At 41.0% G+C, this 27,445-nt stretch overlaps 1 protein-coding gene across 3 annotated transcripts in view; it reads left to right on the forward strand.

The window, feature by feature from the left end:
* Positions 1–6,654: 6,654 nt before the first annotated feature.
* Positions 6,655–27,445, forward strand: part of TSHZ2 (teashirt zinc finger homeobox 2) — a 519,460-nt gene continuing 498,669 nt past the window's right edge. For 2 of the 3 annotated variants that reach the window (XM_054541873.2, XM_063720559.1), the window contains exon 1: positions 6,655–7,747. In XM_054541873.2, coding sequence (XP_054397848.1) covers positions 7,708–7,747 — 40 coding nt within the window. In that variant the 5' untranslated portion in view covers positions 6,655–7,707. The remainder of the gene's footprint in view (positions 7,748–27,445) is intronic. The other variant, XM_024238960.3, reaches the window with a different exon arrangement.

Here is a 27,445-nt window from a genome sequence, read left to right on the forward strand (position 1 = left end):
TCACATTTTGCCATTTCCACATCCCACCTGAATCACGTTTTACTCTCTATTGTTCATTAAATATACTTATTTTTAAAATTCCACTAAATGGGTTTAAACATTAGATTGTTCTTATGCAAGGAGAGCAGGATCTTTTACTAAAATAGAAGGTAACTCTAAATCGAAAGCATTAAAAACGAAACATTTTTTAATTCTTTTTTTTTTTCTTTTACTTTAAGTTCCGGGATACACGTGCAGAATGTGCAGGTTTGTTACAAAGTATACATGTGCCATGTTGGTTTGCTGCACCTATCAACCCGTCGTCTAGGTTTTTAAGCCCCTCATGCATTAGGTATTTGTCCTAATGCTCTCCCTCCCCTTGCTCCCCACCCCAACAGGCCATGGTGTGTGTTGTTCCTCTCCTTGTGTCCATGTGTTCTCATTGTTCAACTCCCACTTATGAGTCTTATAAGTGAGAACACGCAGTGTTTGGTTTTTCTGTTCCTGTGTTAGTTTGCTGAGAATTATGGCTCCCAGCTTAATCCGTGTCCTGGAAAAGGACATGATCTCATTCTTTTTTATGGCTGCATAGTATTCCTTGGTGTATACGTGCCACATTTTCTTTATCCAGTCTATCATTGATGGTCTTTTGGGTTAATTCCAAGTCTTTGCTATTATAAATGTTGCTGCAATAAACATACATGTGCATGTGTCTTTATTGTAGAATGATTTATAATCCTTTGGGAATATACCCAGTAATGGGATTGCTGAGTCAAATGGTATTTCTGATTCTAGATCCTCGAGGAATCACCACACTGTCTTCCACAATGGTTGAACTAATTTACACTTCCACCAACAGCATAAAAGTGTACCTATTTCTCCACAGCCTTGCCAGCATCTATTGTTTCTTGACTTTTTAATAATCACTATTCTGGCACGAGATGGTATCTCATTGTGGTTTTGATTTGCATTTCTCTCATGATCAGTGATGATGAGCTTTTTTTCATATGCTTGAAAACAAAACATTTTTAAAAGTCTGGCTAGATACTCTTGTCCCTCCCAAGCTTCTGAGCCTAAGATCTGTGGTATCTTTGTTGAAAAATAGAAGTTAGCAAGTACTAGGTATAAAAGAGACATGAGCACAAAATGGATATTTTATCAGATTGAAAGAGAATTGAAAGGGAATAACTTTCTCACTATGTGATTCAATATTATTTAACATCTTGTCTACAGCACTGGGTACCATTGTGTTATACATCCCACTGGTGTAAGCCAAAACCATTTTTGTGGATAACTAAGCTAACTATTAGTAACAGTATGAAAAAATACAAATTAATAAAAGAACATTTCAGAAATGTGGATCCAACAATGTGTTAATAGCCAGCCAGAAAGTAGGTACTGCAGAATTGTTACAAGTCCCCCATGTTATATAACCAGCTATTGAGAACCAGGAGAGAGCAGATGTAAAGTTCTGAGAAGAATATTGGATGGAACCTCAGGGAAATTCTGTCATCCAAAGTAATCTTCTCCTGCCCATTTCCTTCCTGATTGTTTCCAAGGCTGGACCCAGCTTCCAAATTCCCTCTTTTTTAGTTCCCAGTCTTTGGGATGTTATTATAACATCCAAAAGCTTTTTGAAGGTGAGGATCCTACCTTATGCATTCCAAAATCTGCTGTGCTTGGGGCAAGGCCTGGTAGACCTAACAGGCGCAGTAGATGTCTGTGAAATAACTGGCTGAATGTAACGCAAACACCACACCAGCAGGCATGGAGCTTGCACAGAGCATGGCGGCTTCATGGTGAGGTTGCTGCAGCTTCACTCCTCTTCTGTTCAGGCCTCCTGATCTTATAAACCAGTACCCTCTAATCCCACAACAGTGGTTCCTTGGCTGCAAGGCTGTGAGGTTTTATTCAACAGGTTATGGTCCCGCACAGTGCTCTGTAAAAATGTATTGGGTAATTAGAATTAATACCTTTTTTGTTGACGTTTCCAACTATGAAATCAGGTTTTTTCTGCCTCAGTTGCCTAAGGACTAGGCTGGGACTGGGTGGAGTTGGTCATGGGTGGAGGCCTCTCGGGTGATTTAGGGCAAGTGAGTTAACAACTTGTACCACACGTGTGAGATGGAGAAGTGCGTGGGGGATGTTAAAAATGATTAAACAGCACTTTGCAAACAATCACAACAACACTTTGTGGCTGACAAGTAGGATAGGGAAAGTTGAGTGTCATACAGCCCAAAGAACTGTTAAGAAAAATATTTATGGAACTAGTCAGACCTGGTAGTTCCCCATAAGCAGGTGGGTGGGTTGTAGTGGGAAGTGTCCCAGATCAGACTGGGCAGGCCTTGCTGGTGTGGTGGGGTGGGGGTGATCATGGCGGAAGGAGAAGTATTGGGGAGTGGGCACAGGTGAAACCCCATCACGACGGCCACCATTACAACGTCACCCTTTGAACCCTTAAGTTACATCAATATCTAAGCCTGACTTGGCTTTATAGTTAACAACATTGAGTATGTCTGATTCCAAAAGAACAAACATTCTGAGGGCAGATGTTCTCTAACTGGTGTGAGCAGAAGTTTCACTTGTAGGGATGGATGGGTTACATGTTCAAAATGCAGATCTCTAAGCCTTCATCCAGAATTTTCTGATTCAGAAGATCTAGGGTAGTGATGCTAAGCCAAGGGCAATTTTGCCCACCAAGGGACATTGGGCAGTATCTGGAGACAGTTTGCATTGTCACAGCTGAAGCCTGGGATGTTCCTAAACATCCTACATTGAACAGGACAGCCCCTCCTAACAAAGAATTATCAGACCCTCAATGTCAATAGGGCCTGGGTTAGAAAATCTTGCTCTAGGGCAAGGACCAGGTATGTGTATCTTAACAAAGGCCTCAGGAGATTTTAATGCGGAAGCCGAAGCCTTACACAGTGTCTTTTTGATACAAGGGCTTCAGTATCAGAGTTCCCTTTTTGCCTACCCCTTTGTTATGTTTAGGATTCAGCTTTGACTTACCTCTTCCCTTGAAGCCTCACCTGGTAATCATCCTTCCTTTCGCCAATTTCAGGGTAATCGCTCCTCCTAAGAACACCTTCACCACATACTTATAACCAACTGATCTTTGACAAAGCATACAAAAACATAAGTTGGGGAAAGGTCTATTCCAGTGGTCTCCAGCGTTTTTGTCACCAGGGACTGGTTTCATGGAAGACAATTTTTCCATGGACCAGGGCAGGGTGGATAGTTTTGGGATAAAACTGTTTGACCTCAGATCATTAGGCATTAGATTCTCATAAGGAGTGTGCAACCTAGATCCCTTGCATTCACAGTTTACAGTAGAGTTCCAGCTCCCACGAGAGTCTAATGCCCCTGGTGAAGTGACAGAGCTCAAGTGGTAATGCTTGCTTCCCCCCACCTGCTCACCTAACAGGCCATGGACAGGTACTAGTCCATGGTTCAGGGGTTCGGGACCCCTGCCCTATTCAATAAATTGTGCTGGGAAAATTGGATAGCCACATGTAGAAAATGAAACTATCCCTGTCTCTGACCATATGAAAAAATTAACTCAAGATGGATTAAAGACTTTAAAAATAAGACCTGACACCATAAATATTCTAGAAAAACCTAGGAAAAACTCTTCTGGACATTGGCTTAGGCAAAGAATTCCTGACTAAGCCCTCAAAAGCAAATGCAACAAAAATAAATAAATAAATGGAGCCTAATTAAACTAAAAAACTTCTACCCAGTAAAAGAAACAATCATCAGAGTAAACAGACAACCAACAGAATGGGTGAAAATATTTGCAAACTGTGCATCTGACAAAGGACTAATATCCAGAATCTACAAGGAACTCAAACAAATCAGCAAGAAAAAAAAAACAAATAATCTCATTAAAAAGTAGACAAATGAAGTGGATAGACATTTCTCAAAAGAAGACAGACAAATGGCCAACAAACATAATGAAAAAATGCTCAACATCAATAATCATAGGGTAAATGCAAATTAAAACTGCAGTGAGATACCGCCTTACCCTAGCCAGAATGGCCATTATTAAAAAGTCACAAAACAACAGATATTGGTGTGGATGTGGGGAAAAGGGAACTCTTATACCCACTGCTGGTGTGAATGTAAATTAGTACAATCTTTATGGAAAACAGTATGGAGATTTCTCAAGGAACTAAAAGTAGATCTACCATTTGATCCAGCAATCCCACTACTGGGTATCTACCCAAAGGAAAAGAAGTCATTATGTCAAAAAGACACCTGCACGCGTATATTCATTGCAGCACAATTGCAAAGATATGAAATCAACATAAGTGCCCATCAGCTGATTAGTGTATAAAGAAAATGTGGTATATATGTATATATATATGTGTGTGTTTTGTGTGTATATACATGTGTATGTACATACACATGTATATACATATATGTGTATGTACGTATATACGTATATATGTATATACGTATATACGTACATACACATGTATATACGTATATACGTACATACACATGTATATACGTATATATGTGTATGTACATACACATATACGTATATACATGTGTATGTACATACACATATATACGTATATATGTGTATGTACATACACATATGTGTGTATATATGTGTATGTACATACACATGTGTATATATGTGTATGTACATACACATGTGTATATATGTATGTATATACACATGTGTGTATGTATGTGTGTATATACACGTGTGTATGTGTGTATATACACATATGTGTGTATATATGTGTAGGTATATACACACATATGTGTGTATATATGTGTAGGTATATACACACATATGTGTGTATATATGTGTAGGTATATACACACATATGTGTGTATATATGTGTAGGTATATACACACATATGTGTGTATATATGTGTAGGTATATACACACATATGTGTGTATATATGTGTAGGTATATACACATATGTGTATGTATGTGTAGGTATATACACATATGTGTATGTATGTGTAGGTATATACACATATATGTGTATGTATGTGTAGGTATATACACACAACACACATATATATACACCCTGGAATACTACTCAGCCATAGGAAATAACAAAATAATGTCTTTTGCAGACATTATTTGGATAGAGCTGGAGGCCATTATTCTAGGTGAAGTAACTCAAGATCAAAAACCAAATACCACACGTTCTTGGTTATAAGTGGGAGCTAACGCGTGGGTATGCAAAGGCATACAGAAAGATATCATGGACATTGGCAACTCAGAAGCGAGGAGTATGGGAAAGGGGTGAGGACTGAAAAACTACCTATTGGGTACAATGTACACTACTCGGGTGACGGGTGCACTGAAATCCCAGACTTCACCACTATGCAATTCATCCATGTAACCAAAAACCACTTTTACCCCTAAAGCTATTGAAATAAAAAAATAAAGCAAAAAAGAACACCTCAAGTCCCAGCCTGCATCAAATGCCCTCAGTTGCTTTTCCCTCTCACTGGAAGGAGCACTCCTTGAGGGCATGGTCTAGTTTCACCCTGTTCACAGACCCATCCCCAACACCTCAAAAGGTGCCTGGCTGATAGCAGAACTCAATAATCACATGTTCGTTTCAATTTCTCTGTGCTCAAATGCCGTCTCCTACATTAAATCTAGAGCCATCCACCCCCTTTTAGACACTGTTACAGCACTCAGCTTAACATCTTCATGGAGGGAATCACTCAAAGTATCCTGTTTATTTGCTTGCTTACTTTTCATTCATTCAACAAATATTTTATTGGGCACTTATTATATGTCTTGTGCTTTGCCAGCACTTGGGGATATAAGAGAACAAAGAGGCAAAAATCCTTCCTCCCACTGGAGCTTACATTCAAGAGGGGAACTTGTACAATCAACAGAATAGAAAACTGTCTATAACCTGTGTGACACTGATCAGCTCACCGGGGAATAATAAAATGGAGAAATGGGGCAGGGAGTGTGTGTGTGTGTGTGTGTGTGTGTGTGTGTGTTATTTTAAGTGAGGTAGACCTTTGGAAAAAGGGGACATTTAAGCAAAGATTGGATAGCTGGGAGGCACTTGTCTGCACTCCCCCATTAGAATATAAATACCAACATGGCCACCACCTTCCCTTTGTCTGTGGCCTCTGTGTTTCCAGAATAGGCACATAGTAGATGCTCAATAAACATTCTTCAAAGGAAACAAAAAGAGGAGTATGTGATTAGACCTTAAAGTAGACAGAAGGGAGATTTTTGTTTTTGTGACCACCCATTGATTAGTGAGAAGGTGGGAGGGACAGGGGCACTAAATTGAAGGGGGCGTGGGGAGGACATTTTGGGGGGGCAGGTTAAGACTTACAGGATGGAGATCCTCACTGGATAAGGTTTCCTCCCCCTTCCCAGCCCCGAGCAAACCTAAGTTCTCCCTCTGCTAATATTGTGCAAGGTCCCTGCTGGTCAGCCAACCTGGCCCCTGAATCTCCCTCCACAGCCTCCCAGCTTCAGAGTTCAGCCATCATCACCCTGCCTCCTTTTCTCCCGCACCCCTTCCCTCCTCACCTCCTTTCCTCCCGCCCCCGCCCCTTCCTCCTCCCGGAGGGGTGTCCCCGCGCCCAGTGGGCACGCCCTCGCCCCGGCGGAGAGGGCGCACGGAGGGGCCTGGGCCGGAGCGCCGGGGCCCCCGCCCCCAGCCCCTCTACCCTGCGGGACGCTGTCCCTTTAATAGGCTCCCGCTGCCTGGCGCTCTGCGGCTGGGGAGTAAATTTCTCCCTGTCATCAGGTCGAGGGGAGAGGAGGAGAAGGAGGAGTTTGTTAATGTTCAGTTTGTTCAGCGGGATCGATGTTTGCTGGCATCGCCTCGCCCTGTCTTGTGTGTGTGTGCGAGGGTGTGTGTGTGTGTTTGTGTGTGTGTGTGCATATGTGGGGGGTGTGAGTGTGTGTGTGCGAGGAAGCGGGGGTGCGTGCGCGTGTGAGTGCGTGAGTGTGTCTGTGTGTGTGTCTGTGTGTGTGTGTGAGTGAGTGAATTCCAGATTTTCTGTCTTTCCAAAACCCGCTCCTGTCCTCTCGCATATCACTCACAGACGGGGATCTGACAGCAGCCACAAACCTACAGTGAGTGATCGCTCTCCCCCCGGCACGAATCCGCCATAGAGATCGGCGAGGAGGAGGAGGAGGAAGAGAAGAAGGAGGAGGTGGAGGAGGAGGTGGAGGAGGAGGAGGAGGAGGGAAAGAGGAGAAGGAAGAAGAAAAAGAAGAAGAAACCCACTACCTTCCCAGGATTGCCTTTTTTTTCCTTATCTTTACGCGCGAGTGTGCGTGTGGCGCGTGTGCGCCCCTCGTCCCTTCCATCCGAACCCGGTCTTGGATGTTTAATAAAGAAATCAAGTGTCTCAACAGTCACCAAAAAAAAAACGCAAAAACAAAAACAAAAAAATTCCAAAAGCAAAAACAAAAAAGAGAGAGGAAAAAAAAATCCAAAATAAACAAACAAACAAACAAGGCAGAACCAACCTCTACTTCAAAGCAGCCGGCACAAGCCACCCGTGTCTGCCACCCAGAGAGGGGGGTCTCTGGCCCGTGGTGGAGGAGTTGCAGGGGGGATCGTCAGGGGGACAGAGGCCGAGTGACGTCCTAGGAGCCACCGGGCAAGAGGCGGAGGAGACCCAGAGAGGCCAGAGAGACAGCGGGCCCCGGCGCGCGGCTCGGGGCTGGGGCGCCAGAAGTGGGACTGGAGCGAAGTAGAGGATGCCGAGGAGAAAACAGCAGGCACCCAAGCGGGCGGCAGGTAAGAGAAACGGCTCCGCTTCGGGGCTGCCCTGTGCGCCGAGCTCCTCGCCCGCCCTCCTTGCCCCTGGGTGCCCGGGGGCACCACCCACTTAAGCTTTCGGGGGAGTTTGCGCCGGGTGCCCCTCTAATAACCCCGTCGTCTCTCGCCTTCTCTGGTCTCCCAAATCCTCGCCTTCCAAGCTCCGGTTGGGTTGGGGGGAGCTATCCCACCAAGCCTTTCCTCCTTAAACTTTCTTTCCTCCACCCTCTACCCCACCCCTAACTTTCTCCCAGTCTGTTTCTTGCCTCTCGGGCCAAAGTCGGATTGAGGATTTGGGGTGCGGAGTAGGGAGACAGTCTCTCCACCCCTGCATCCCTCTGCGTGGTCAGTGCCAGTGGCTTCTGGCCTCCAGGGATAGCGTCTCCTCTCACTGGGGCTTGGGGCGCTGAAGTGTGAGGCATACCTAACACTTGGGCTGCAGGCAGGCTTTGGGGCCAGCAATAGGAGTTTAGCGTTGATCACCAAGGTGGACAAAATGCCCCCAGGAAATGGATGACTCTTTGCATATATTTTCTAAAAGGATCCATATTTGGAAATCTAATTAACAATTTCCCTACTCTTAAAAAAACAAAAAGGGTGGTAGGGGGGAAATTCCCCATAGAAATTTAAACAGCTCTGTATTTTCTTTGCCTAGAGAGTTGCAAACTTTGTGAAATGATTCGTACTGTAAGAACTATCCCATCTGAATCCTTACTTACTGCCCCCTAAAAAACATAAGAACAGGTTAATGGATCAGTACAATAGACATTCTAAAGTTTTTTTTTTTTTTCTTTTGGGTTGCTTAATTGCTTTTTTAATAGTATGCTGGGGTTTTGTTTCTCGGAAATGTAATATGAAAGTTCATTTTTCTTCTGCCAGACCCACCCACTGAAAAATCAGCTTTCCACTTGATTGCTAGTTTTGATTTGACATTTGATTGATCACCTGTCATCTCGCTGCCTTTGATCTATTCATTCTTGATATATATCAATAAATCACTCACCATGGTAACTCAGAGTGCCAGTGACGCAAACCTTGCCCTCTATATTCAGAGCCAGACATGCACAATTATTATCTTGTTTGGCTTTTAATGTGGGCGTTTTTATTTCTTTGTGTCCTTTAGTTGAATCAGGGCTTTCGCAAAAAGCTTAAGTTTAGTTGTTTTTTCCTCTCTCTGTCTTTGCCCTCTTGATTTAGGCAACATTAGGTAAGACTGGTCTTCTGCAGACCCACCTCCACATTTCATTCTGTTCCAACTCCAGCAAAACATAAGGAGAAGTTTGGTGGAACACTTTCATAAACTTTGCAAAGTCACCCTTAGAACAAATCCAAAGTTATTTAGGAATCTGAGGAGAGTGGGCATCCCTTGTCTGAATGTGTTGAACCACCAAGCTCATCCTCCTTCCTCGCCTGAGTGTTTCAAAGTATCCACAATTATCATTCCTTCTGAGCACAAAATTGCTTCCCTATTTGTAAGTTGGTTCGAGTGGCATGCAGAAATATTGATAAAGCGTGGATTCATATATTTTCTGATCGTTTCCCTAAAAGCAAAATAATTAAAATATTTTTGGTGAGATATGTATTTGGAACTTGCCTCATTAGTGAAGTTTTCTTTTTTCAACTCTAGTTACTTCTTTGGAAAACAATGTCTCTTTCCTACTGTTGTCTCTTTCTGCATTTAACTCACTGATTTCCTAAAACTTAGGCTGCTTTGCAATCTGGCAGCGTGTGGATGTGTTCAATGGCCTTTGAGACCCAGGAATAGTGAGCCTGCTGCATCTAGTTCTGGCAACATAAGTTTAAGTGTAGCTACATTATTAGAGATAACGTCCTTATTGTTGTCCCGAAAGAGAACACTGGGCTACGGTCCAGCAAGAAGTGATACTGCCCTGAAAATTACTTTTTTTTTTTCTTGTTGTTCCGGTAAAGACTATCAACAACTAGGCAGTAATTTAAATTACCAGAATGACTGGATATGTCTCCTTTAGTAAGCTCATTACAAAAAGTGCATTGCTCAGAATTGCTCGACTTTGATTATAATTATCCTCCGATCGATAAGGATCCAGGTGTACATAACATAACACTGTATCACATTATTTAAATTAGGTCCTTTTCATTAAGCTGTATCTGTTGGTGCTGGCTAGTTTATTGGTGTGTGTGTGTGTGTTAGAAACTTGTAACTATAGTTTCAGTTTTCTGGCCTATTATATTCCTACTGTCTTTGTATGTTTGTTTTGTATGATTCTTATTATTTTCACCAGAAGTGGAAACCCTTTTTAAGCTGAAAAAGGATAATTCATTTCATACACAGTGAGGGCCCTCTTACCTTATTTATTTGCTCACATATTAATAGAGGAGACAGTTTTTCATGCAGTGTTTCTTCTGTTCATCTGAGGTCATCAATGCCCTACTCTATTTCAGATGAAGTGGTTATTCACAAGTAAAGTTAGCCACTTTGGGGTTCTGTAGTCAGTTAACATCCAGGGAAGGGGAGAAGGTGAGTTCTAAGATTATGGCCATACTAACTTTTATCACTGCTTAAAATTAAACACAATGCACAACTGTAAGTAATTACACCCAAGGACTGATGTTGAAAGCTTGATTTCTAGCTTGATTAATGAATAATGGGAGATAGAAAAAGCCTGTGAGTGGATCAGAGCTGAGGCTCTCCCGGAGCGCTCTTTTTCCCCAAGAACTGTTCCAAGCAATTTGATTCGTTTGTATTATTAGTTTTAAGTTCCATGTTTCAAGGAATCAATTACAGAACTTTCTACTAAAGCAGGTATCTAAACAGAATAAACAGGATGATATTGTAAGTGATGAGGAATTTTAGTCTTTATTTGTTATGTTCCTCCCTCTTCAGGGAGAAGGGATGTGAGGGGACAATTCTCTTTAAAGAAACAGCTAAATCAGAGTATTTCCCTCTGAGATGTCATTCTTCCCGGCTTTCTTAAGCTATGCTATTCCACCATACTATTACTTAGGGTGAGAAAAAAAAAAGTTGAGAAAGCAGCCTACAGTACCCCAGGGGTCTGTGTTGTGTGTGCATGCTTCCTTCCTTGGATGTATATTTCACTCACCATTAAAATGCATCCACTATTACCTGAAAATATTGCAGGATTCAGTACCAGCATTTTTCCCTTCTATGCATTTCAAGGGAGATAGATAAAATGGCAGGAAAGTAAAACAGAACGGTGTTTTGATTTGTTTGCATTTTGCAGGATGCAGAGTGGTTAAAAATTTAAAATTGTAGACTTCTAATCTAACTCTTGATTTTCTACAGCCTATCTCAGCCTCTGTGCGCACACATAAATAATACGTATTTTATTTCACCATCCTGAACTGTTTTTATATTAATGACAGCTAATTGCAATAGAACACAAAATCTTTTGTGAGCACATCTTGTGAATATATCTAATATATATGTAAGTTATAGGATTCTGCCCCTGCCTACCCAAAGCAATTAGATGTTTCCCTCTTGCTGACTCTTAGAGGCTTTCTGATCACCCAGATCTGAAGAGAGTCTTGCAAGAAAGAACAGCTCCCTCAATTTATTTTGTTTATTTAATATGGAGATGAATAATGCAGATTTTGTTTTCATGAATGTCCTTGTGTGGCAGTAAACATCAGACTATTAGCAATCATTACTTAAAAGTTGCAATTTGCACCTTAATAACACAGGTTATTTACATGGGAAACATAGTCAACAGGGACAACTCTGAACACTGCAACAGAGCAGAAATGACCTCAGAGATCTCTTTTCCACCTCTTGATAGTGATGATTCTGAATTAACTGGTGAGGTCCCAGAAATCTCAACCAATAGGATGGAGGGAGGGGGCAGGCAGCTCAGGGCAAAGTTTACCTTTAATTTACTGTCAAGTGGGACAGATTTCAAGAGACTAGGAATAGAGTAGATTTGGTACCCTGCCTCCCTCACTTTGTTTAAACATCCTTCAGAAAGACAAGTTCACATCTTGAATATTTAAATATCTCACACGATGGATTCCTTCACTTGCCCAAAAGCATGATTTTAACAAATGAATGGAAAAATACACACACACACACACACACACACACATGCATGGACACAATAAAGCCCAAAGGGTCTCAGCAGCACAAACTCTTTTGGCCATTCTTGTTACTTAAGGCAGATCTCTGAAAAAGGAAGGATAGATACCTTGAAATCGCTTGGTCCACACAACATTTTGGACAGAAATTGATTGCTTAAGTGGTCCTTTTCCCACCCCCGTCCTGATTTCCTTCTTCCACCTCTCACCTCACCCTTAAAGACTCAGACTGAATAGAACATCTCAAAGGCCCATTTGTTTTAGGCATTTATTGATTTCATTTTTAATCTGCCATATCAGGACACAATATGTTAACCCTAATCAGCAGATTACAAGTGACAGAGAGTTCTAGTGGAAACTATGTAAGGGAGCAGGGGCTCCAGGAAACTTTTTGACAACGAAAATCTTCTCTGAGGCTTAAGAGTTTGGATGTTGAAGGTTACTTTTGGAGAGGGGAGAAACATTCCTCAGAAACAGTCTACATTTTTTTCTTCCACTTTACATTTCTTTATCTCCCAGTTGCCCATTCTATTGCTACACTTTGGGAATGCTTAACACCCAAGAAATACCTCCCAAGTATTTTTAGGAGGTCTGTCCCTGAAGCAGCTTGACCTTTGTCATAGTCTCCAACGGAGGTTTATGCTTTCATTTCATCCCAGCTGATTTCTCATGCATTTGACAGAATTTCTCCAAAAGATAATACCTGAGTTGATCTGTTTCTCTTCCCAGGGCCTTGGGAATTGTGCTGTCCATTGAACGGGTTTTGGTCGTGGGGGTGGGGGCACAGACTGAGCCTGGCATTTTTTAAAGCCATTGAAATGATGCCTCACTGTTCATCACTGCAGCTGAGCTTATCAAGTCAACCAAGAAGAAAACCTAGGCCCTGGTCACGTTTGTGCTGTGCCTCTAATTAGCTGACACGAGGTAAATGTCCAAAGTCGACCTTCCCTTCCATCACTGTATTTATACTATCAATTTTATTTGGGAATGTCATGGTCTGGGAAGACTCAGCCACTATTTCAAGGCAATGCCTGCTTCTACCCAGGTCCCCTTTAAAAAACACAGAAATTGCCGAACAAATTCTATATCAAGACCAGGCATACACAGAGTATCATTTTCGTTTGATGCAAAGTCAGTTGGAAATACATTAAACTAACAGTTAGAGAGTGTCTTCACTGCTTCCCTGAAGCAGTGGTTTTTCATTACATATTTAATTACAATCAAACTGAACGACTTTTATTAAAAAAATCACAGTGGTATTAAAAGAAGCCTGGCACACAAATAATTTTATTGCTTCACAAGTTGAGAATGCTTTTATATTTTTATTTCTTTGGGAGAAATTTATTTTAATTTTCTAATGTTGTGATAAATACAGACTATCTTTTACTGTAGTCTGTAGTCAGGGAGAGCTTATCCTTCTATCTTTATAGAGTCTGCTTACCCCAGAATAGGTTTTTACATTCATTTTTCAGTAATTTGTAACAATTGGTATTTTTAAAATTTTTTTTAAGTTTTACAAGTTCTATTTAAAGTTAGAAATTCTCACATTCCTTAGGGTGATCTTTGGCAAGCAGCTCTTCGATTATAGGAGGAATTTAGTCATTCTAACTACATAAGAAAGTGGAGGGTGCTTGCTTGCTTACCTGAATATTACAGTAAGAAAAAAACACCATCTATTTACATGCCTCTAACATGTAACACTATTTCACTGGATTTATAATTTCTTTTTTTTTTCCTCCTACTGACCTTTCATTCACTTGTTTTGGGAACTTTTTCTGAGAAGAACGTTTAGAGATAGCATTTAAAGTGGATTTCAAGATACATCAGATTTTTAAGACATTGTAATAAGAATTACAGACTTCAGAGCCCAACGGTTCACTGCTAGTCTAGGTCTGCAACTAATGAGAAAGCACCTCTGCAAACACACAGTTTCAACTTTAACTTGCACATGAATGGGGAGCATCTCCAGCAGTGTGGCCGTATTCATACTGCTCATTTTGTCCGAGAAATTATTTTGTCCGAGGGTATCAGACTGAGGTCCGTTCAAAGACATTATGTACATACACAGACACACAGAAGAGAAATCTGAGATGCGAGTGGGAATTGCTGATATATTTGTTTCCAAAGCAAACTCTATGAATGAAATGATTCAATAATTTGGAGGCATTTGAAAGTCATTAAAATGGCCATTTGGAATTTTCAGTTGTTGCCTCCCTCAATTTTTTATGTTTCCCCTGTAGAAAAAGACATCCTCTGGGCACCCTCAAATATTCTGGGATGCTGAAGTCATGCCTAAAATTATTTAAAATTTTAGAAATTAAAATTTAGGAGGCACAGCAAGATAATCCTATTATTAATATATCAGTATTATTTAGCTACGCATAACAACAGGAAAACACACAATGCAAAAGTTTTAGAGATAATGAGCTTAGAGAAATTACATGGGGGGACGAAATACCTGGATCATATTTGAAAGCATTTGTCTTGAATTCTGCTCATCTAAATGAGAACTCTCTTTCTACCTGTGTCATTTAAAAAACAATTTCAATATCCTCCTACCTGCTACCCCAGCCTGAAGCAGGGACTAATGAAACTCTCTCTGGACACACAGATGTAAGACACTTTATTACACAACCCTTTTTAAAAAATTGTTTCAGAGAACCAAATGTGGGCATGCAAACCAAAAGAAAAACCTCAAGGATCTTTGTAAGATAGCTAGCTCAGGGTTCAAGATCGAGGGAACTTTGTTGCGGCAGGATAAGAAGACAACAGCATTGCATTTTAGCTAAACATCTCTTCTTGGCAAATGAGAAGCGGTGAAGCAGGGAAGATTTTTTTAAGGAGCTTTTTAGCTCTTTTGCATCTCTCTCCAAAGACTAATTTAATTGAAAAGCTGTAGTGTCCATTTATGATTAAGGAAAGGCCTCATGTTTCTGCAACACTGCTAGACACTAAGGTGGGTTTAAAAAAAAAAAAAAGGCCAGCATTCTGCAGTTTCTGTTATTACAAAAATTAAGATCACTGGTCTTAATTACTTGAGTGCTTTCAGAACTGAAGGAATACTCTAAAATCACCCCTGAGCTTTCTTCTTAAAGCCACATGTAAGCCATTTCTATGGAAATTATATAGTTTAGATATTAAGGTGGGTAGAATACAGTTATTGTTTTTAATGAAAATAGTTACGAAGGGCAGAATGAGATAAAAACAGAGTTGGCAGCAGCCATTCTATTTGTAATGAATTTGAAAGAAACTTCCGTAATGCTTTACTGGATCATGAAAAATCCATGAAACCTGGTGACGTGGGAGATACAAAAATGAGACAGAGGGTCAAGGTCTTCTATAGGGGAAAAATGGCTTGTGTAAGTGAAACAGGGGCATATAAATATCTCTATATAAACTGCATAGGGCTTACTTTAAATCACTTCAATTTATCAGATCCTTGGAATTTTTTTATGTACTTAGGAGCCTCTCTTTTATACCCCAGAGAGATATGAATAGCTTCTGGGCCAAGATGATGCTATAGAGAAGAGTCAAATCTATTCTATGCATATGGTACCATTTGGTACAGAAGAAATGCCAAAATGAAAAGCCATAAATGCGTTTTATATCAATTGCCTTTGGCTATTTTCCTTTATTAGAAAGTTGGGTACACTGCTGAGTGCTTCTTCTTGTTTTCCCCCTTGGGATTAGATTTGAGACTGTGGATGGAACAGCGGAATAAGGGCAAGTGAGTTGGGTTCTGGTTGCAGCCTTGCCCCATGCTGGTTATTTAGCCCCAGGCAAGCTCTAGAGATAAACCTTACTCTCTGGATAAGAATGTGAGTTTTTGGAGTCAGACTGATTGAAGTTCAAGTCTCTAGGTCTAATTCTTGTTCAGCTGCGTAAACTTGGGCAGGCTGCTCAAATCTCTGCCTTCCACTTTCTAATCTATAAAATGGGGGCAATCATATGTTCCAGGTGTGTGGAAAGGATTGTATCAGAGGAGGGCTGAGAAAGTGTGCTGAAACTGTTAGGCACCACAGGGATACAAGGGAATAGTGTGTCTTTACCCTGAATAACCAGACTATGGAAAATTTATATTAACTGGGAAACAAGCAACTTACCAATTGTCATAGAACAAGGGGTCCATGGCTTGAAAGAAACCAGATATGGATACATTTTGATTTGTAAGCCTGGAAACACAATGGCTAAGCAGTGTTTTAGCCTCTTCTCCTGAGGCAGACTCATTCTGGGCTGTTTGGAGTCCAGCACCAGCTCAAAAAAAAGTTTCTTTCCCAAGATGTAGAATTTATAGCACCACCAACAACGATAACAATGGTAACAATGATATCTGCCACTAAACAAGTGCTTTTTACATACCACGTGCTTTATATGTTTACATTTATTCGTTTACACGGCAGTTATTTCTTGAGTTCCTACTATGTGTCAGATGCTGTTCTACTATCTGGACCTGGAGGTGAATAGGATGGGGATGATCCCTGGGGATCTTGCCCTCCAACTGGGGGAAGGTAGAGAATATGCAAATAAATTTATAAAGGAAAAGATAATTTCAGTATAGAAAAAAAGCTTCATGATGACAATAGCTTTATAAAAGCAAAATTATGCGAGCAGGAGTTGGGACAACAGAGATGTGGATGGTCAGGGGAGACCTCTCAGAGGAGGAGACATCTGGGCTGAGTCTTGTTCCTTATAACTTTCTAGTACAATCCCTGTTTTACTGATGAGAATCTGAGTAAGTTGCAGGATAACTCATTCAAGGTCGTGCAGTGGCCAAGCTGAGTTTTAAACTCAGCTCTTCCTGCTTCCAAGGCCCATGCATTTAATTTATTGTGATCGTTTATCTAGAATAGTCATAGCGAATTGCCAGGAAGGACCCAAGGAAGAACCCTCAGTCTTATTATTCTCCCCCTGCGTCTATTGTGATGTCTAAAGCTATGGGGGTAAATTGAGAGCCTAGACGGAGGATGCTGCCTTTAGCGGCATCTCCAGATAGAATCTTCAGGCCAACTCCTGTCATCTGAAGTTGTCTCTTTATGGGATGTTCTTTCATACGTCCGTACGTGCATTCATTTGTTCAACAAATATTGGCTGTGCATCTATTATGTGCCAGGTATTGTTCTAGGTGCTGCAAAAATAACAGTAGAGAAGAATAGAGATGCCCCTGCCCTCACACAGCTAATATTCTTGTGGGCTAGCCTAAAAAGCTAACAAACAAATAAATATATAACACAATATTGAATAGTCCTAATTGCATTTCATAAGAATAAATCTGGCTTCATGGGGAAGAGAATGATGGAGGGTTGCCATGTTATATAGAGTGGTCAGGGGAGCTATTTCTCCAGTGGTGATTTGATCAGACCTGAAAAAAAGTGAGAGACTAGCCAAGCACAGGGCTGGGAGAAGCAGTCCAGGCAGAGGAAGGAGGAAATGCCAAAGGCCTAAGGAGGTGATGTGATCTGATTCGGTTATTAGTTGAACATAGGTCCTGTTTGTATTTCAAAAGTGATGATGGACTTGGGCATGTTTGCTCTCTCCGTCTACTTACCCAGCCCCTAGTGATGGTGAGTAGGATGTTTAGGATGATAGAGGTGGCAGCTGGAGATAAACACACATTCCCAGCCTTCATAGAGAGATTGGTGCTGTGATGGATGACATGGCAAGGCTGTGGAAAGGCATCGTTAAGAGCCAAGCCGACCTGGGGTCCAACTGCAGCCAGCTGTGCACTCAGAAGCAAGTTTCCTCACCTCATTGCACCTCAGCGTTTTCATCTGTCAGATGGGGATAAGGATTTTGCTCACCTCACATTTTACTTGTGATAATTAGATTATGTGACGCATATAAAACTCTTGGTGCGGGCCCAGTATTTACATGGGATCTTCCTCACAAATGAATGTTTTTTATTCTTGCACTTAATTGTGTTTTCTTTTCTGCAGGAATTCTGAGAGAAATCTAGGCACCTGAGTTAGTCCTTGGCATCTATTAGGCACTAACCAAATATTTCCTGATGAATGAATAAATGAAACTGTAAAGAAATGAATACTTTCATTCATATATTGCTTTGTATACTAATTAATTACTTTCAAGTATAAGGATCTCTTTCATAGGTCTAAAACTTTTAGCAGACCTCTGGACCAATTGCAAATCCTAGCTGTTCTTAGAATATGTTTCAAATGAGAAAATATTAATGACCAAAAGACGATGATTTTCGTCTGAATCTTGTATTTTGCGCATCGTGACATCACGTGCCTTCGATTGAAGAGCAGTGATATCCCTTTGTGCGGTAAATATTGTTCATTCATCTTCTAGACAGTGCTTGCTGAGAACATGGATGGAGGGGAAGGGGTGGAGGGTCCTCATTTCTGACCCTGAGGTTCAGCCTCTCCCTGCGCGCTCTCCAGGTGCTCCCAGCCCCCCAGGACCTGGCAACTCTGCCCCTCCCCCACGGGGAACCTGCGCTCATCCCCTCAGGCCCCAGGCGGCGAAGCTTAGGGGTTGTTAAGCTAATGGGAATAGGCTACGGGCTGTTTCCTGGTAACGCCTTCTTCACTTTTTAATTGTCACCTCCAGATAAGTGCCTGAGAGCAGGAAGAAGGGAAGCTGGCTGGCTGCCTGTTAAGATGTATCTTAGGACAAAGAGATTTGGGATCCTGGAGAGCACCGGGGAGATTCTGCTGCCTGCCTTAGGACCTTTATGAACAAGCGTGATGATGGGAGGGCCGCTGTGGCTGTGTACCAGGTGCTGTAGGAGGCGCTGGAACTGGAGCCTTGCATCCGAATGACAAAGTGCCTGCCTTCCTGGAGCTTACATTGAGTGCGGAGGACAGACCAGGGACTAGCCAGCAGACAGTCCCATGTGTCAGGATCTGGTGTTTGCAGAGGGTGTTTGCAGGGGTAGAGCATGACAGGAAGTGGCTGTTTTGGATAAGACGATCAGGAAAGGTCCCCGTCTGCGGAAGTGATACTGACAGTGGGTCTGGAGTGAAGCGGTTGGAAGAAAACTGCACCTCTCTGGAGGAAGACAGTGCCAGGCACAGCTGAAAATCCGGGGCTAGAGCTACTGGGAGGAACAGGAGGAGCAGCTGGGAAGCTGGGTGGCCGGAGCAGACGGGGAGGGTGAGCAGGGAGGGTAAGGATAAACAAGCAAGGGGCTGGGGCTGTCACCGAGGTGGGGTGCCTCGGAGGGTGCAGGAGCAGAGTCAGGATCTGACTTAGGTTTGATAGGGTCCTCTGGCTGCCCTGCGATTTATCAGGGACCCAGGTTGCGAGCAGGCCAACCACTCAAGAGGCGTCTACGTTAATGCAGTCAAAGGCTACGCTGACTTGGACCAGATCGATGGCGGAGGAGCCATGGCAGCGGTCCGGCGAGAGACCACAAGTTTGCACGCAGGGTGCTAGTGAAAAAAAAGGCGTCTACTGAAAGCTGTCCAGGAGAAATCAGACTAGGTTAGCCATGAATATTTTCTCTAATTCTGTCTTCTATTTTTCTCCTCCAGTTATATGTAAGGGTCTTACTGCAAATTGTCAGTCTATCGTTCTCTGAGCCAAAGTGGAAACCAACAAAAGTGTTGGGAGCTGCCTACATTCTAGAACTGACCGTACAGGGAAAGAGGCCACACTTTTCCACGCACATTTCCTGGAGTCCTCGAATGGCTTCTTCACATATTTCTCCACCCCCATTAGACAACTCAGTCCCTGGGCAAGAGGATGGATCTTGGATTCTGACAGACAGGCATGGGTTCGATTTCTCTCCAACGATTATTTCATCTCGGTGTGACCTCAGGCATCTTTGCTTTCCCAGACTTTGTTTTCTCATTAGCAAAACAGACCTAATAAAAGGACTCATTTCATAGGGTTTTTTATGAGGATTAATTGAGATAAACCAGATAATACGCTTAACACCGTGGTGCTTGCAATGAAGAAAATGGTGAATGGTGCATACATGGTAAGTGGTCGATACATTTTAGTTATTCTATTAACAAGTTAATAATCCTCTCCATGCCTTGATTTCCTTATTGGTAGAATGGGGATAATAAAATCCCCTTCTGGGTAGTTGGGAGAAGTCAAGTATTAATACCAGTGAAGCACTTGAAATGGTGCTTTGCATACAGTGAGTGCTCAACAAATGTTAAATTCTTAAAATCATCACCACGATTCTGACCTTATGGACTTTGAAGGGTAGATGTTGTGTCTCATTGCTTTCATGTCCACAAGACCTGGCACATAGATGATGCTCAATAAATATTATTTGAAGGAGTGAATGATGGTGACATGGTTCTTACGAGTTAAAATGAGAAAACCCAAGGAGCCAAAAGCATGTCTCTAGGGGGAAAGGTTAGAGAGCACTGACTCAAAGCATCATCTCCAATTATGCAGTTTTAATGAGGAAGCAAGCCCATCCTTGAACATTACTTAAGCCAGAGTTATCCCAATAAGCATTTTCCTACCATGAGTGGTAGATTAAGTAGCACTGAGTCATGTAGTGAAAGTAATGTTCCTTCTTTAATGCCATTTCAATGCCTCTGGTAAGTCAAAAGAAAGTCTTTGATAATAGCCTGTTTTTAACACCTCTCTCACCCTTGTTTGTCAGAAAGAGCAGACCTCAGATTCAGAGACTTTAGCAAGCAAAGGTATCCAGTAAAGAAATGAAATAATGGCCGGGCACGGTGGCTCACGCCTGTAATCCCAGCATTTTGGGAGTCCTAGGCAGGCGGATCACGAGGTCAGGAGTTCAAGACCAGCCTGTACAACACGGTGAAACCCCCGTCTCTACTAAAAATACAAAAAAAAAAAAAAATTAGCTGGGCGTGGTGGTGGCACACACCTGTAATCCCAGCTACTCAGGAGGCTGAAGCAGGAGAATCGCTTGAACCCGGGAGGTGGAGGTTGCAGTGAGAGCCGAGATTATGCCACTGCACTCCAGCCTGGGCAATGGAGCAAGAATCCATCAAAAAAAAAAAAAAAAAGAAAGAAAGAAAGAAATGAAATAATAATCTTAGGGCAGGGCATGGTGGCTCACGCCTGTAATCCTAGCACTCTGGGAAGCAGAGGTGGCAGATCACCTGAGGTCAGGGGTTTGAGACCAGCCTGGCCAAGATGATGAAACCCCGTCTCTACTAAAAATACAAAAATTAGCCAGGCGTGGTGGAGCATTCCTGTAATCCCAGCTACTCCAGAAGCTGAGCCAGGAGACTCACTTGAACCCAGGAGGCAGAGATTGCAGTGAGCCGAGATCTCGCCACCGCACTCCAGCCTGGGCAACAGAGTGAAACTCCGTCTCAAAAAAAAAATAATAATAATCTTAGACTTTTGTTGTCTGATTACCATCAATGTATGGCAAATGATATGGGTTTTTCATTGACTATGACATAAATTTTTGTTTTAAAATAAAATTACAGCAAGAAAAAAGAAGGAATGGTTTTAAAGAAATATTAAAAAATCAATTGTGTGTGTGTGGTGTGTGTGTGTTTTGTGTGTGTGTGTATGTAGGGGAAGATGTTGCACAAGCTGTGAAGAGGGCGTAGAATGATGTGAGGACACTGCAATGCCAGGGCAGGGCAAGGTGCAGGAAGAAGCTGTGAGTAAGGGCTGTCAAGAAACCCCCAGAAGATAAAGGCTTTCATTAAAACTTCCAAAAACTTTGGAAATCTGAAGGAATCTCCTCTCCCAGAATATCAGCGGGAAACTCAGGAAAGTCTTTACTCACCCCCAAAATTTTGCAAATATGGAGGGAATGGGAATGATTTCCTGGTTTTGCATCCAGAATAGATGAGTGGTTCTCAACCTTTATTTGGTATACTCATCACTTGGAGAAGTTGCTAAAATGCAAATTTGCAGATTCCAGACCTACAGCCTAGAGATTCTGATTCCGTAGAAGGGGAATGAGGCCCATGAATCTAGGAATCTGTACATTAGATATCCATTAATCCATTTGAATTACAGGATAACAGGAAAAAGTACATAAAATTTATATAAGTTCCCTTTTTTCTACTCTTTCTCCTCTCTCTCTCTTTCCCTCTCTCTCTGTCTCCTCTCCTCTCTCTCTCTCCTCTCCTCTCTCTCTCTCTCCTCTCCTCTCTCTCTCTCTTTCCTCTCTCTCTCTTCTCTCACCTCTCTCTCTCTCTTCTCTCACCTCTCTCTCTCTCTCCCCTACCTGCAAAATGCCAAAGCACTTATATTTTAAAAGTTGTTTCAAAGTTGTTTGAGGGGTCCATTTTCACTTGTGGCTTTTAGTGAACAGAAAAAAATACAAGAAGGCTCTCTATTGTATTACAGCGAGGAAATGCGTGCATTTATGCATTTGTCTACCTGGTCTCAAATGAAACAGAGCCCAGAAAAGTCTTCAATTAAGAAGGAGAAAGACAAGCAATCCAGAAAATAATTTAAGAGGGCTTTGTCTGCTTGGGAGCCAGCTGGCAACCTGGGTTCCAGATCAGTGAGACAAGAAAGAAGCAAAAAGGATCTCTCAGACTTGATTCTTTATTTCTTACACCCTACAATTCTCAAGACTCTATAGAATGAGGGCAGAAAACCTGGGTTGTATTTTTTGGAATCTCCTCTACTTTCTTGTTATCTGTTTCATATTTTTTTCATACTTTTTCAATGATTTCTCTTCTTTTTTATTCTTCCTTGATTTCCTTTTTTCTTTCCTGATTTCCTTTCCTGAATCAGACTTCCAAGCCCTTTCTATGTAGTACCGGTGATCCATGGGTGAATGTGATAAAAATGATGATGGTGCTAATGATGAACATGACACTAACTGTCATAGCCTTAATGGTTACCATTTCTTGACCTATATAACAAATAAGGCAGAAGGACTAAGCTTGTATCTAACATTTACCAAGCACTGGCTACATTCACGTTGTTTATATGCAATCTCTCCCTGAGACATCCCGTAAGCTGGCTATGATTATTGGCCAATTGAATATAAATGGAAACATAAGTTTTGGAAATTTCAAGAAGCTTGACTAAGATGACGACAAGCTTTTAGATAGGATACCGAAGCCCAGGCCCGCCTATCAGAGTCCAAGCTCTCAGACACTATGCTTTGTTGCTTCTCATAATATTTAATGCTTAACAGCACAGACTCACATAAATGAACTTCCACAATCTAGTATAGACACATGGAGGCCAAGGCCATGAACTGAAATTTAGTGTTTCCCCAGGTTGAAGTAAGTCAATTGTGTCATAGAAAAAAAAAAGATCATCCCTACTTATTTAAATCCCCAAACACCATCTTTAAAACTTGAGCCTATGAAGAAAAAGAAAAAGAATAAAGGACTTTTAAAACCTCTTATGCTATCCATGATGGCATTTTCGTAAATCCATTCCTGTTTCACTAAACAACAGTAGAAAAAAATCATGAAAACCCCCAACACAGTCCATCTGGGGTGTCTCAGTAAGAATCGTGCTCACCCACTCCACAGCATCTTTGAGGATATGTCCTTAAGTCAGACAGTGCTCATCTGTTCCTCATAAATCTCTTGTAGGCTCCAGGACTCTTCCTGGCCATCAAAAAATATGGAACGCATGCAACGACACTGCCCTGTTGTTTATTTTAGCAAATGAAAAGCTGCCCTCACAGGTTTATGGTCAAGATGTCTAAAAGATGTCTTGTATTTATAAGTATTTAACTGTAGGTGACGCTTAAATGAGTACTCCAAATAATAGGATAAGAAAGGTGATCATGAAATTCAAGGGATCCTATCTGAGAGGGAGAATGTTGTCTATACCAGAAATCATGATAGGATCTGTCTTGCAAAAAAAATCAATTGTTTTTAGTTATTGTTGGTGATAAGTTTTTTTTTAAACATTTTTGTTTATTTATTTCCTTTTTAGTGGGTCACATTTTAAAACAAACCATTGTGTTAATACAAAGTTTGGCAAACTGCCTTGCCATCTGATTTGAGGTTAATCTAATAAGAAATGGAATGAAATGATCATCCTGTTTTATTGTCTTTAACATTAATGTTTTCTTTGTTAGTACTGGGTGGGAAGTCAGTCAGATGGAACAGAAGAAAGAACTGTTAAAAAAATAAAATGAGCTTATTTCACTTGATCAATCAATTTCAGATATAAAATAATTAAACTTTACAAATAGTTAAGGACTCTTTGAACAACCAGCTTAAAATCTCTGTGCCTCACTCCTGTAAAATAGGCATAAGGAGAGTTCTTACTTCCATGCACTATTATGAGAAGTTAAAAAGGTGATACTTATTACATACTCAAAACAATGCTTGGCGCATAATAAGAATTCAACAAATTTTAGTTATTATTTCCTTTCTCAGTCTCTCCCTGGAGACAGGCACTGTTAAAAATCTAGTGTGCATATCTTCCATTATTTATAGTTTTACATGCATGTATATGTTGTTAGAAGCATTATTATTCTTTTGTATATGTTTTTAAAAGATTGTGTAAATAGTTTCACACTATATTTTGCAATTTTTTTTGCTTTTTTTTTACTTTATGTTTGGACTCTATCCAAGTAAATAGATAGGTAGAAAAAAGAAAAAGAGAGATGATAGGTTTTAATATATATACATACTAATTATATATATATAACTAATTTCTCTTTATATGCTTTGTAATATTTCATCATAAGAATGTACATTTGTATTCATTTATCAGTTCCTCTGTTAATAGACATTTAGCATGTTTTAAATTTTTCACCATTGCACAAAATCCTGTATTGAATATTGGTGGTAATTTTTACAATCTTCACATAAGTAATTTATGTGGAGAAGAACAGTTATGAAAAATTTACTGGATGTAGTAAGAAAATCATTTGGGAAAAAAATAAACATTATTGAAACAGCTAATATTTTATAATTTGAATATTTTTTGTAACTTCACTGAGATGTCTACCCCTCTAATGAAAAATGTCTACCCCTCTAACCAAAGATGTCTACCCCTCTAACCAAAAAATTTGCACGTAGTAGGCACTTGAAAAATGCCTGCTTGACTTAAGTATGCTGAACGTAAATAAAATATATCAATAATCCCAATAATAAGTGTGTTAAGAAAACTGAGTAGCTGCCTTGGGGTGGGGTGGGGAACAGGGAGAAGTAAAAAGAAAAGCATGAACAACAGAAAAGAAATCACACTTGTCCTCAGTGTTTGTAATAGATCAAGCTTCAGAGCTGGACAGCTATGGCTTTAGAGATGCCGAGCTCCTGGAGTGTTACAGGTGTGTGGATGGGGTCGGGTCAGGGAAGGAAGAACCCCCCGGATTTTGTGTTACAAGATGAATTGTTAACAACAGTCAATCCTGCAATTTAACACTTTAAGCAGTTAAACTTAAGTTTAATGCAGTTTAGCAAACATATATTGAAGCTCACTGGTAGGTCCAGGGGGTAGAAATAAATGAGACAGAACTCCAAGGTTTAGAAGGTCCATGTGGTACAATATGCTTTTCCTAACCAAGACCAACATCATCCTTAGAACAGGGATGTGTGTGTGTGTGTGTGTGTGTGTGTGTGTGTGTGTGTTGGGTTTATTACCTCCGCGTATTGAGAACACTGTGTACGTATTTTACCCAGCATGACTTGGTTACACTGTATGTATATTTTGATTGTGTATTTCTGCTGTAGGTCTCTTTTATTGTGTATGTGAGTTGTGAATACATGTATATTATGTGTGTTGTGATTGAACATGTTTGATGTATGTTGTGGGTATTAGTGTGTGTGTTGTGGCGGGGAAGAGAGCATGAAAAGCTTTTCTGATGCATGATTTTGTGTGGATTATGTATATTGTGGGTATTAATGTGTGTTGTGGGGGGAGTGAGTGTGAAAGCTTTTCTGATGCATGATTTTGTGTGGATTATGTATGTTGTGGGTATTAGTGTGTGTGTTGTGGGGGGAGAGAGTGTGAAAGCTTTTCTGATGCATGATTTTGTGTGGATTATGTATGTTGTGGGTATTAGTGTGTGTTGTGGGGGGAGAGAGTGTGAAAGCTTTTCTGATGCATGATTTTGTGTGGATTATGTATGTTGTGGGTATTAGTGTGTGTTGGGGGGAGAGAGTGTGAAAAGCTTTTCCGGTGCATGATTTTGCGTTTGTGGTGGACCTGGCATGTTCATGTGTTCTTGCCAACTATGCTACTGATGGAATCACCACAGAGCCCTTCAGGATTTTCCCTGTGAACATGAAGCCAACGTCACAGTGTATTTTCCTGGAGGTTCCCCTGTGGCACTGTACCCTGACCTGGTCGTGGCTTGGTGGGAGGAAAACAAAACCGCTGTTACACAGGATGTCCCCTGCTCAGGAAAATTTGCTCTCAATGGGAAATGTATAAGAGACAGATAGTACCGGAAGCTCCACACCCTATTGTAATGTCTATTTCCTGGTCTCTTTTCCTCTCCATGCCACATGTTCTATCGTGTCAGGGATTCATCTTAGGAATTGTGGGAACAATTCATTTGCAGTACCTGGAACACAGTCAGTGTTTGGGTTGAATGCATGAATGTATGAATGAATGAATGAACAAGGGGTTCTCCAAGGTTGCAGGCCTTTGGAATATTTAGATACCCCAGTTATTTATACTCACAGAGCTGACTGTAGTAGGATCTTAGTAAATGTCGTATAGATAAACCGATGCATGCACATGGCACTCGTGAACATTTGCTTATCTCAGAAGCAGGCTAGCAATCGTAAGAAAACAGTTCCCCAGTGGGGCTTTTATTCTTCCTCTGTGGATCCCATAGGAGCCCCTTGTCTCCTGTCCCTTTGGTTTAATTATTGTTCCTTAAGATCAGCATGGCAGCCCTTCTGTTTACTGTCAAACTGCAGCCACAAATGGAGAGAAAGAATGAAGGGGAAAAAAATCTTCATAATCCAGGTACAGGAATTTCCTCAAAGATTTTTTTTCTTTAAAAGAGGTGAAAGGAAGGTGGAAAAGTTGGGGAAATGAGTTTCCAAACTTGCCAAACACATAAACCAACAGAATTGTGTTGCTGCCTCCATAAATGTTTAATAAGTTTTATCATCTTGTGACTAAGGTTAAACAAATGTGAGTCCTTTGAGGAATTATTTACTGGAAGCAAAGTTATAGCATCAACATCTGTGTTTCCAATCACTTAGATGAGGAATAGATCAAATAAATCATGAGTAAGTTCCACAAAATAACTTCTGTATTATCATCTCAGGAGAAGAATAATGTAAGCAACTCTTTTAGGTGCCCTCTCGATTGGAATTTAGAGGTTTTTTTCTTAGGCTTCTCTTTTTTTATTCATTTCATTATCTCTAAAGAATAAGTCTTCACTGCTTTGTGGAAAGTTACCATAAAAACATCCACAATAGAAGGACTTTGAAATTTCTCTCTGGGAATCTGGCTATGTCAGCCAACATTCTCATTTGGGAATGGGCTAACATTTCCAATATATAACATCCATATAATTTAACCTCATAAATTTATTTTTTTCACAGTGATGTAATGGGGAGACTGACCTGGAGTTTGTAAATGTTCCCTGCTCACTGTATTCCCCCGGGCAACATAACATTCTAGACAGTGTTTTATGTGCCCTGATTAAAATATAACATATTCTTGCATTTCCTGCGGACTGACCTGTTAGTACTCTTAGCAGAACATTTAAGGAATACAGAGATGTTTTCAAAC

This window comes from Pongo abelii, chromosome 21 (genome assembly GCF_028885655.2).
Source record: "Pongo abelii isolate AG06213 chromosome 21, NHGRI_mPonAbe1-v2.0_pri, whole genome shotgun sequence".
In the NCBI taxonomy this organism is placed as follows: Eukaryota; Metazoa; Chordata; class Mammalia; order Primates; family Hominidae; genus Pongo; species Pongo abelii.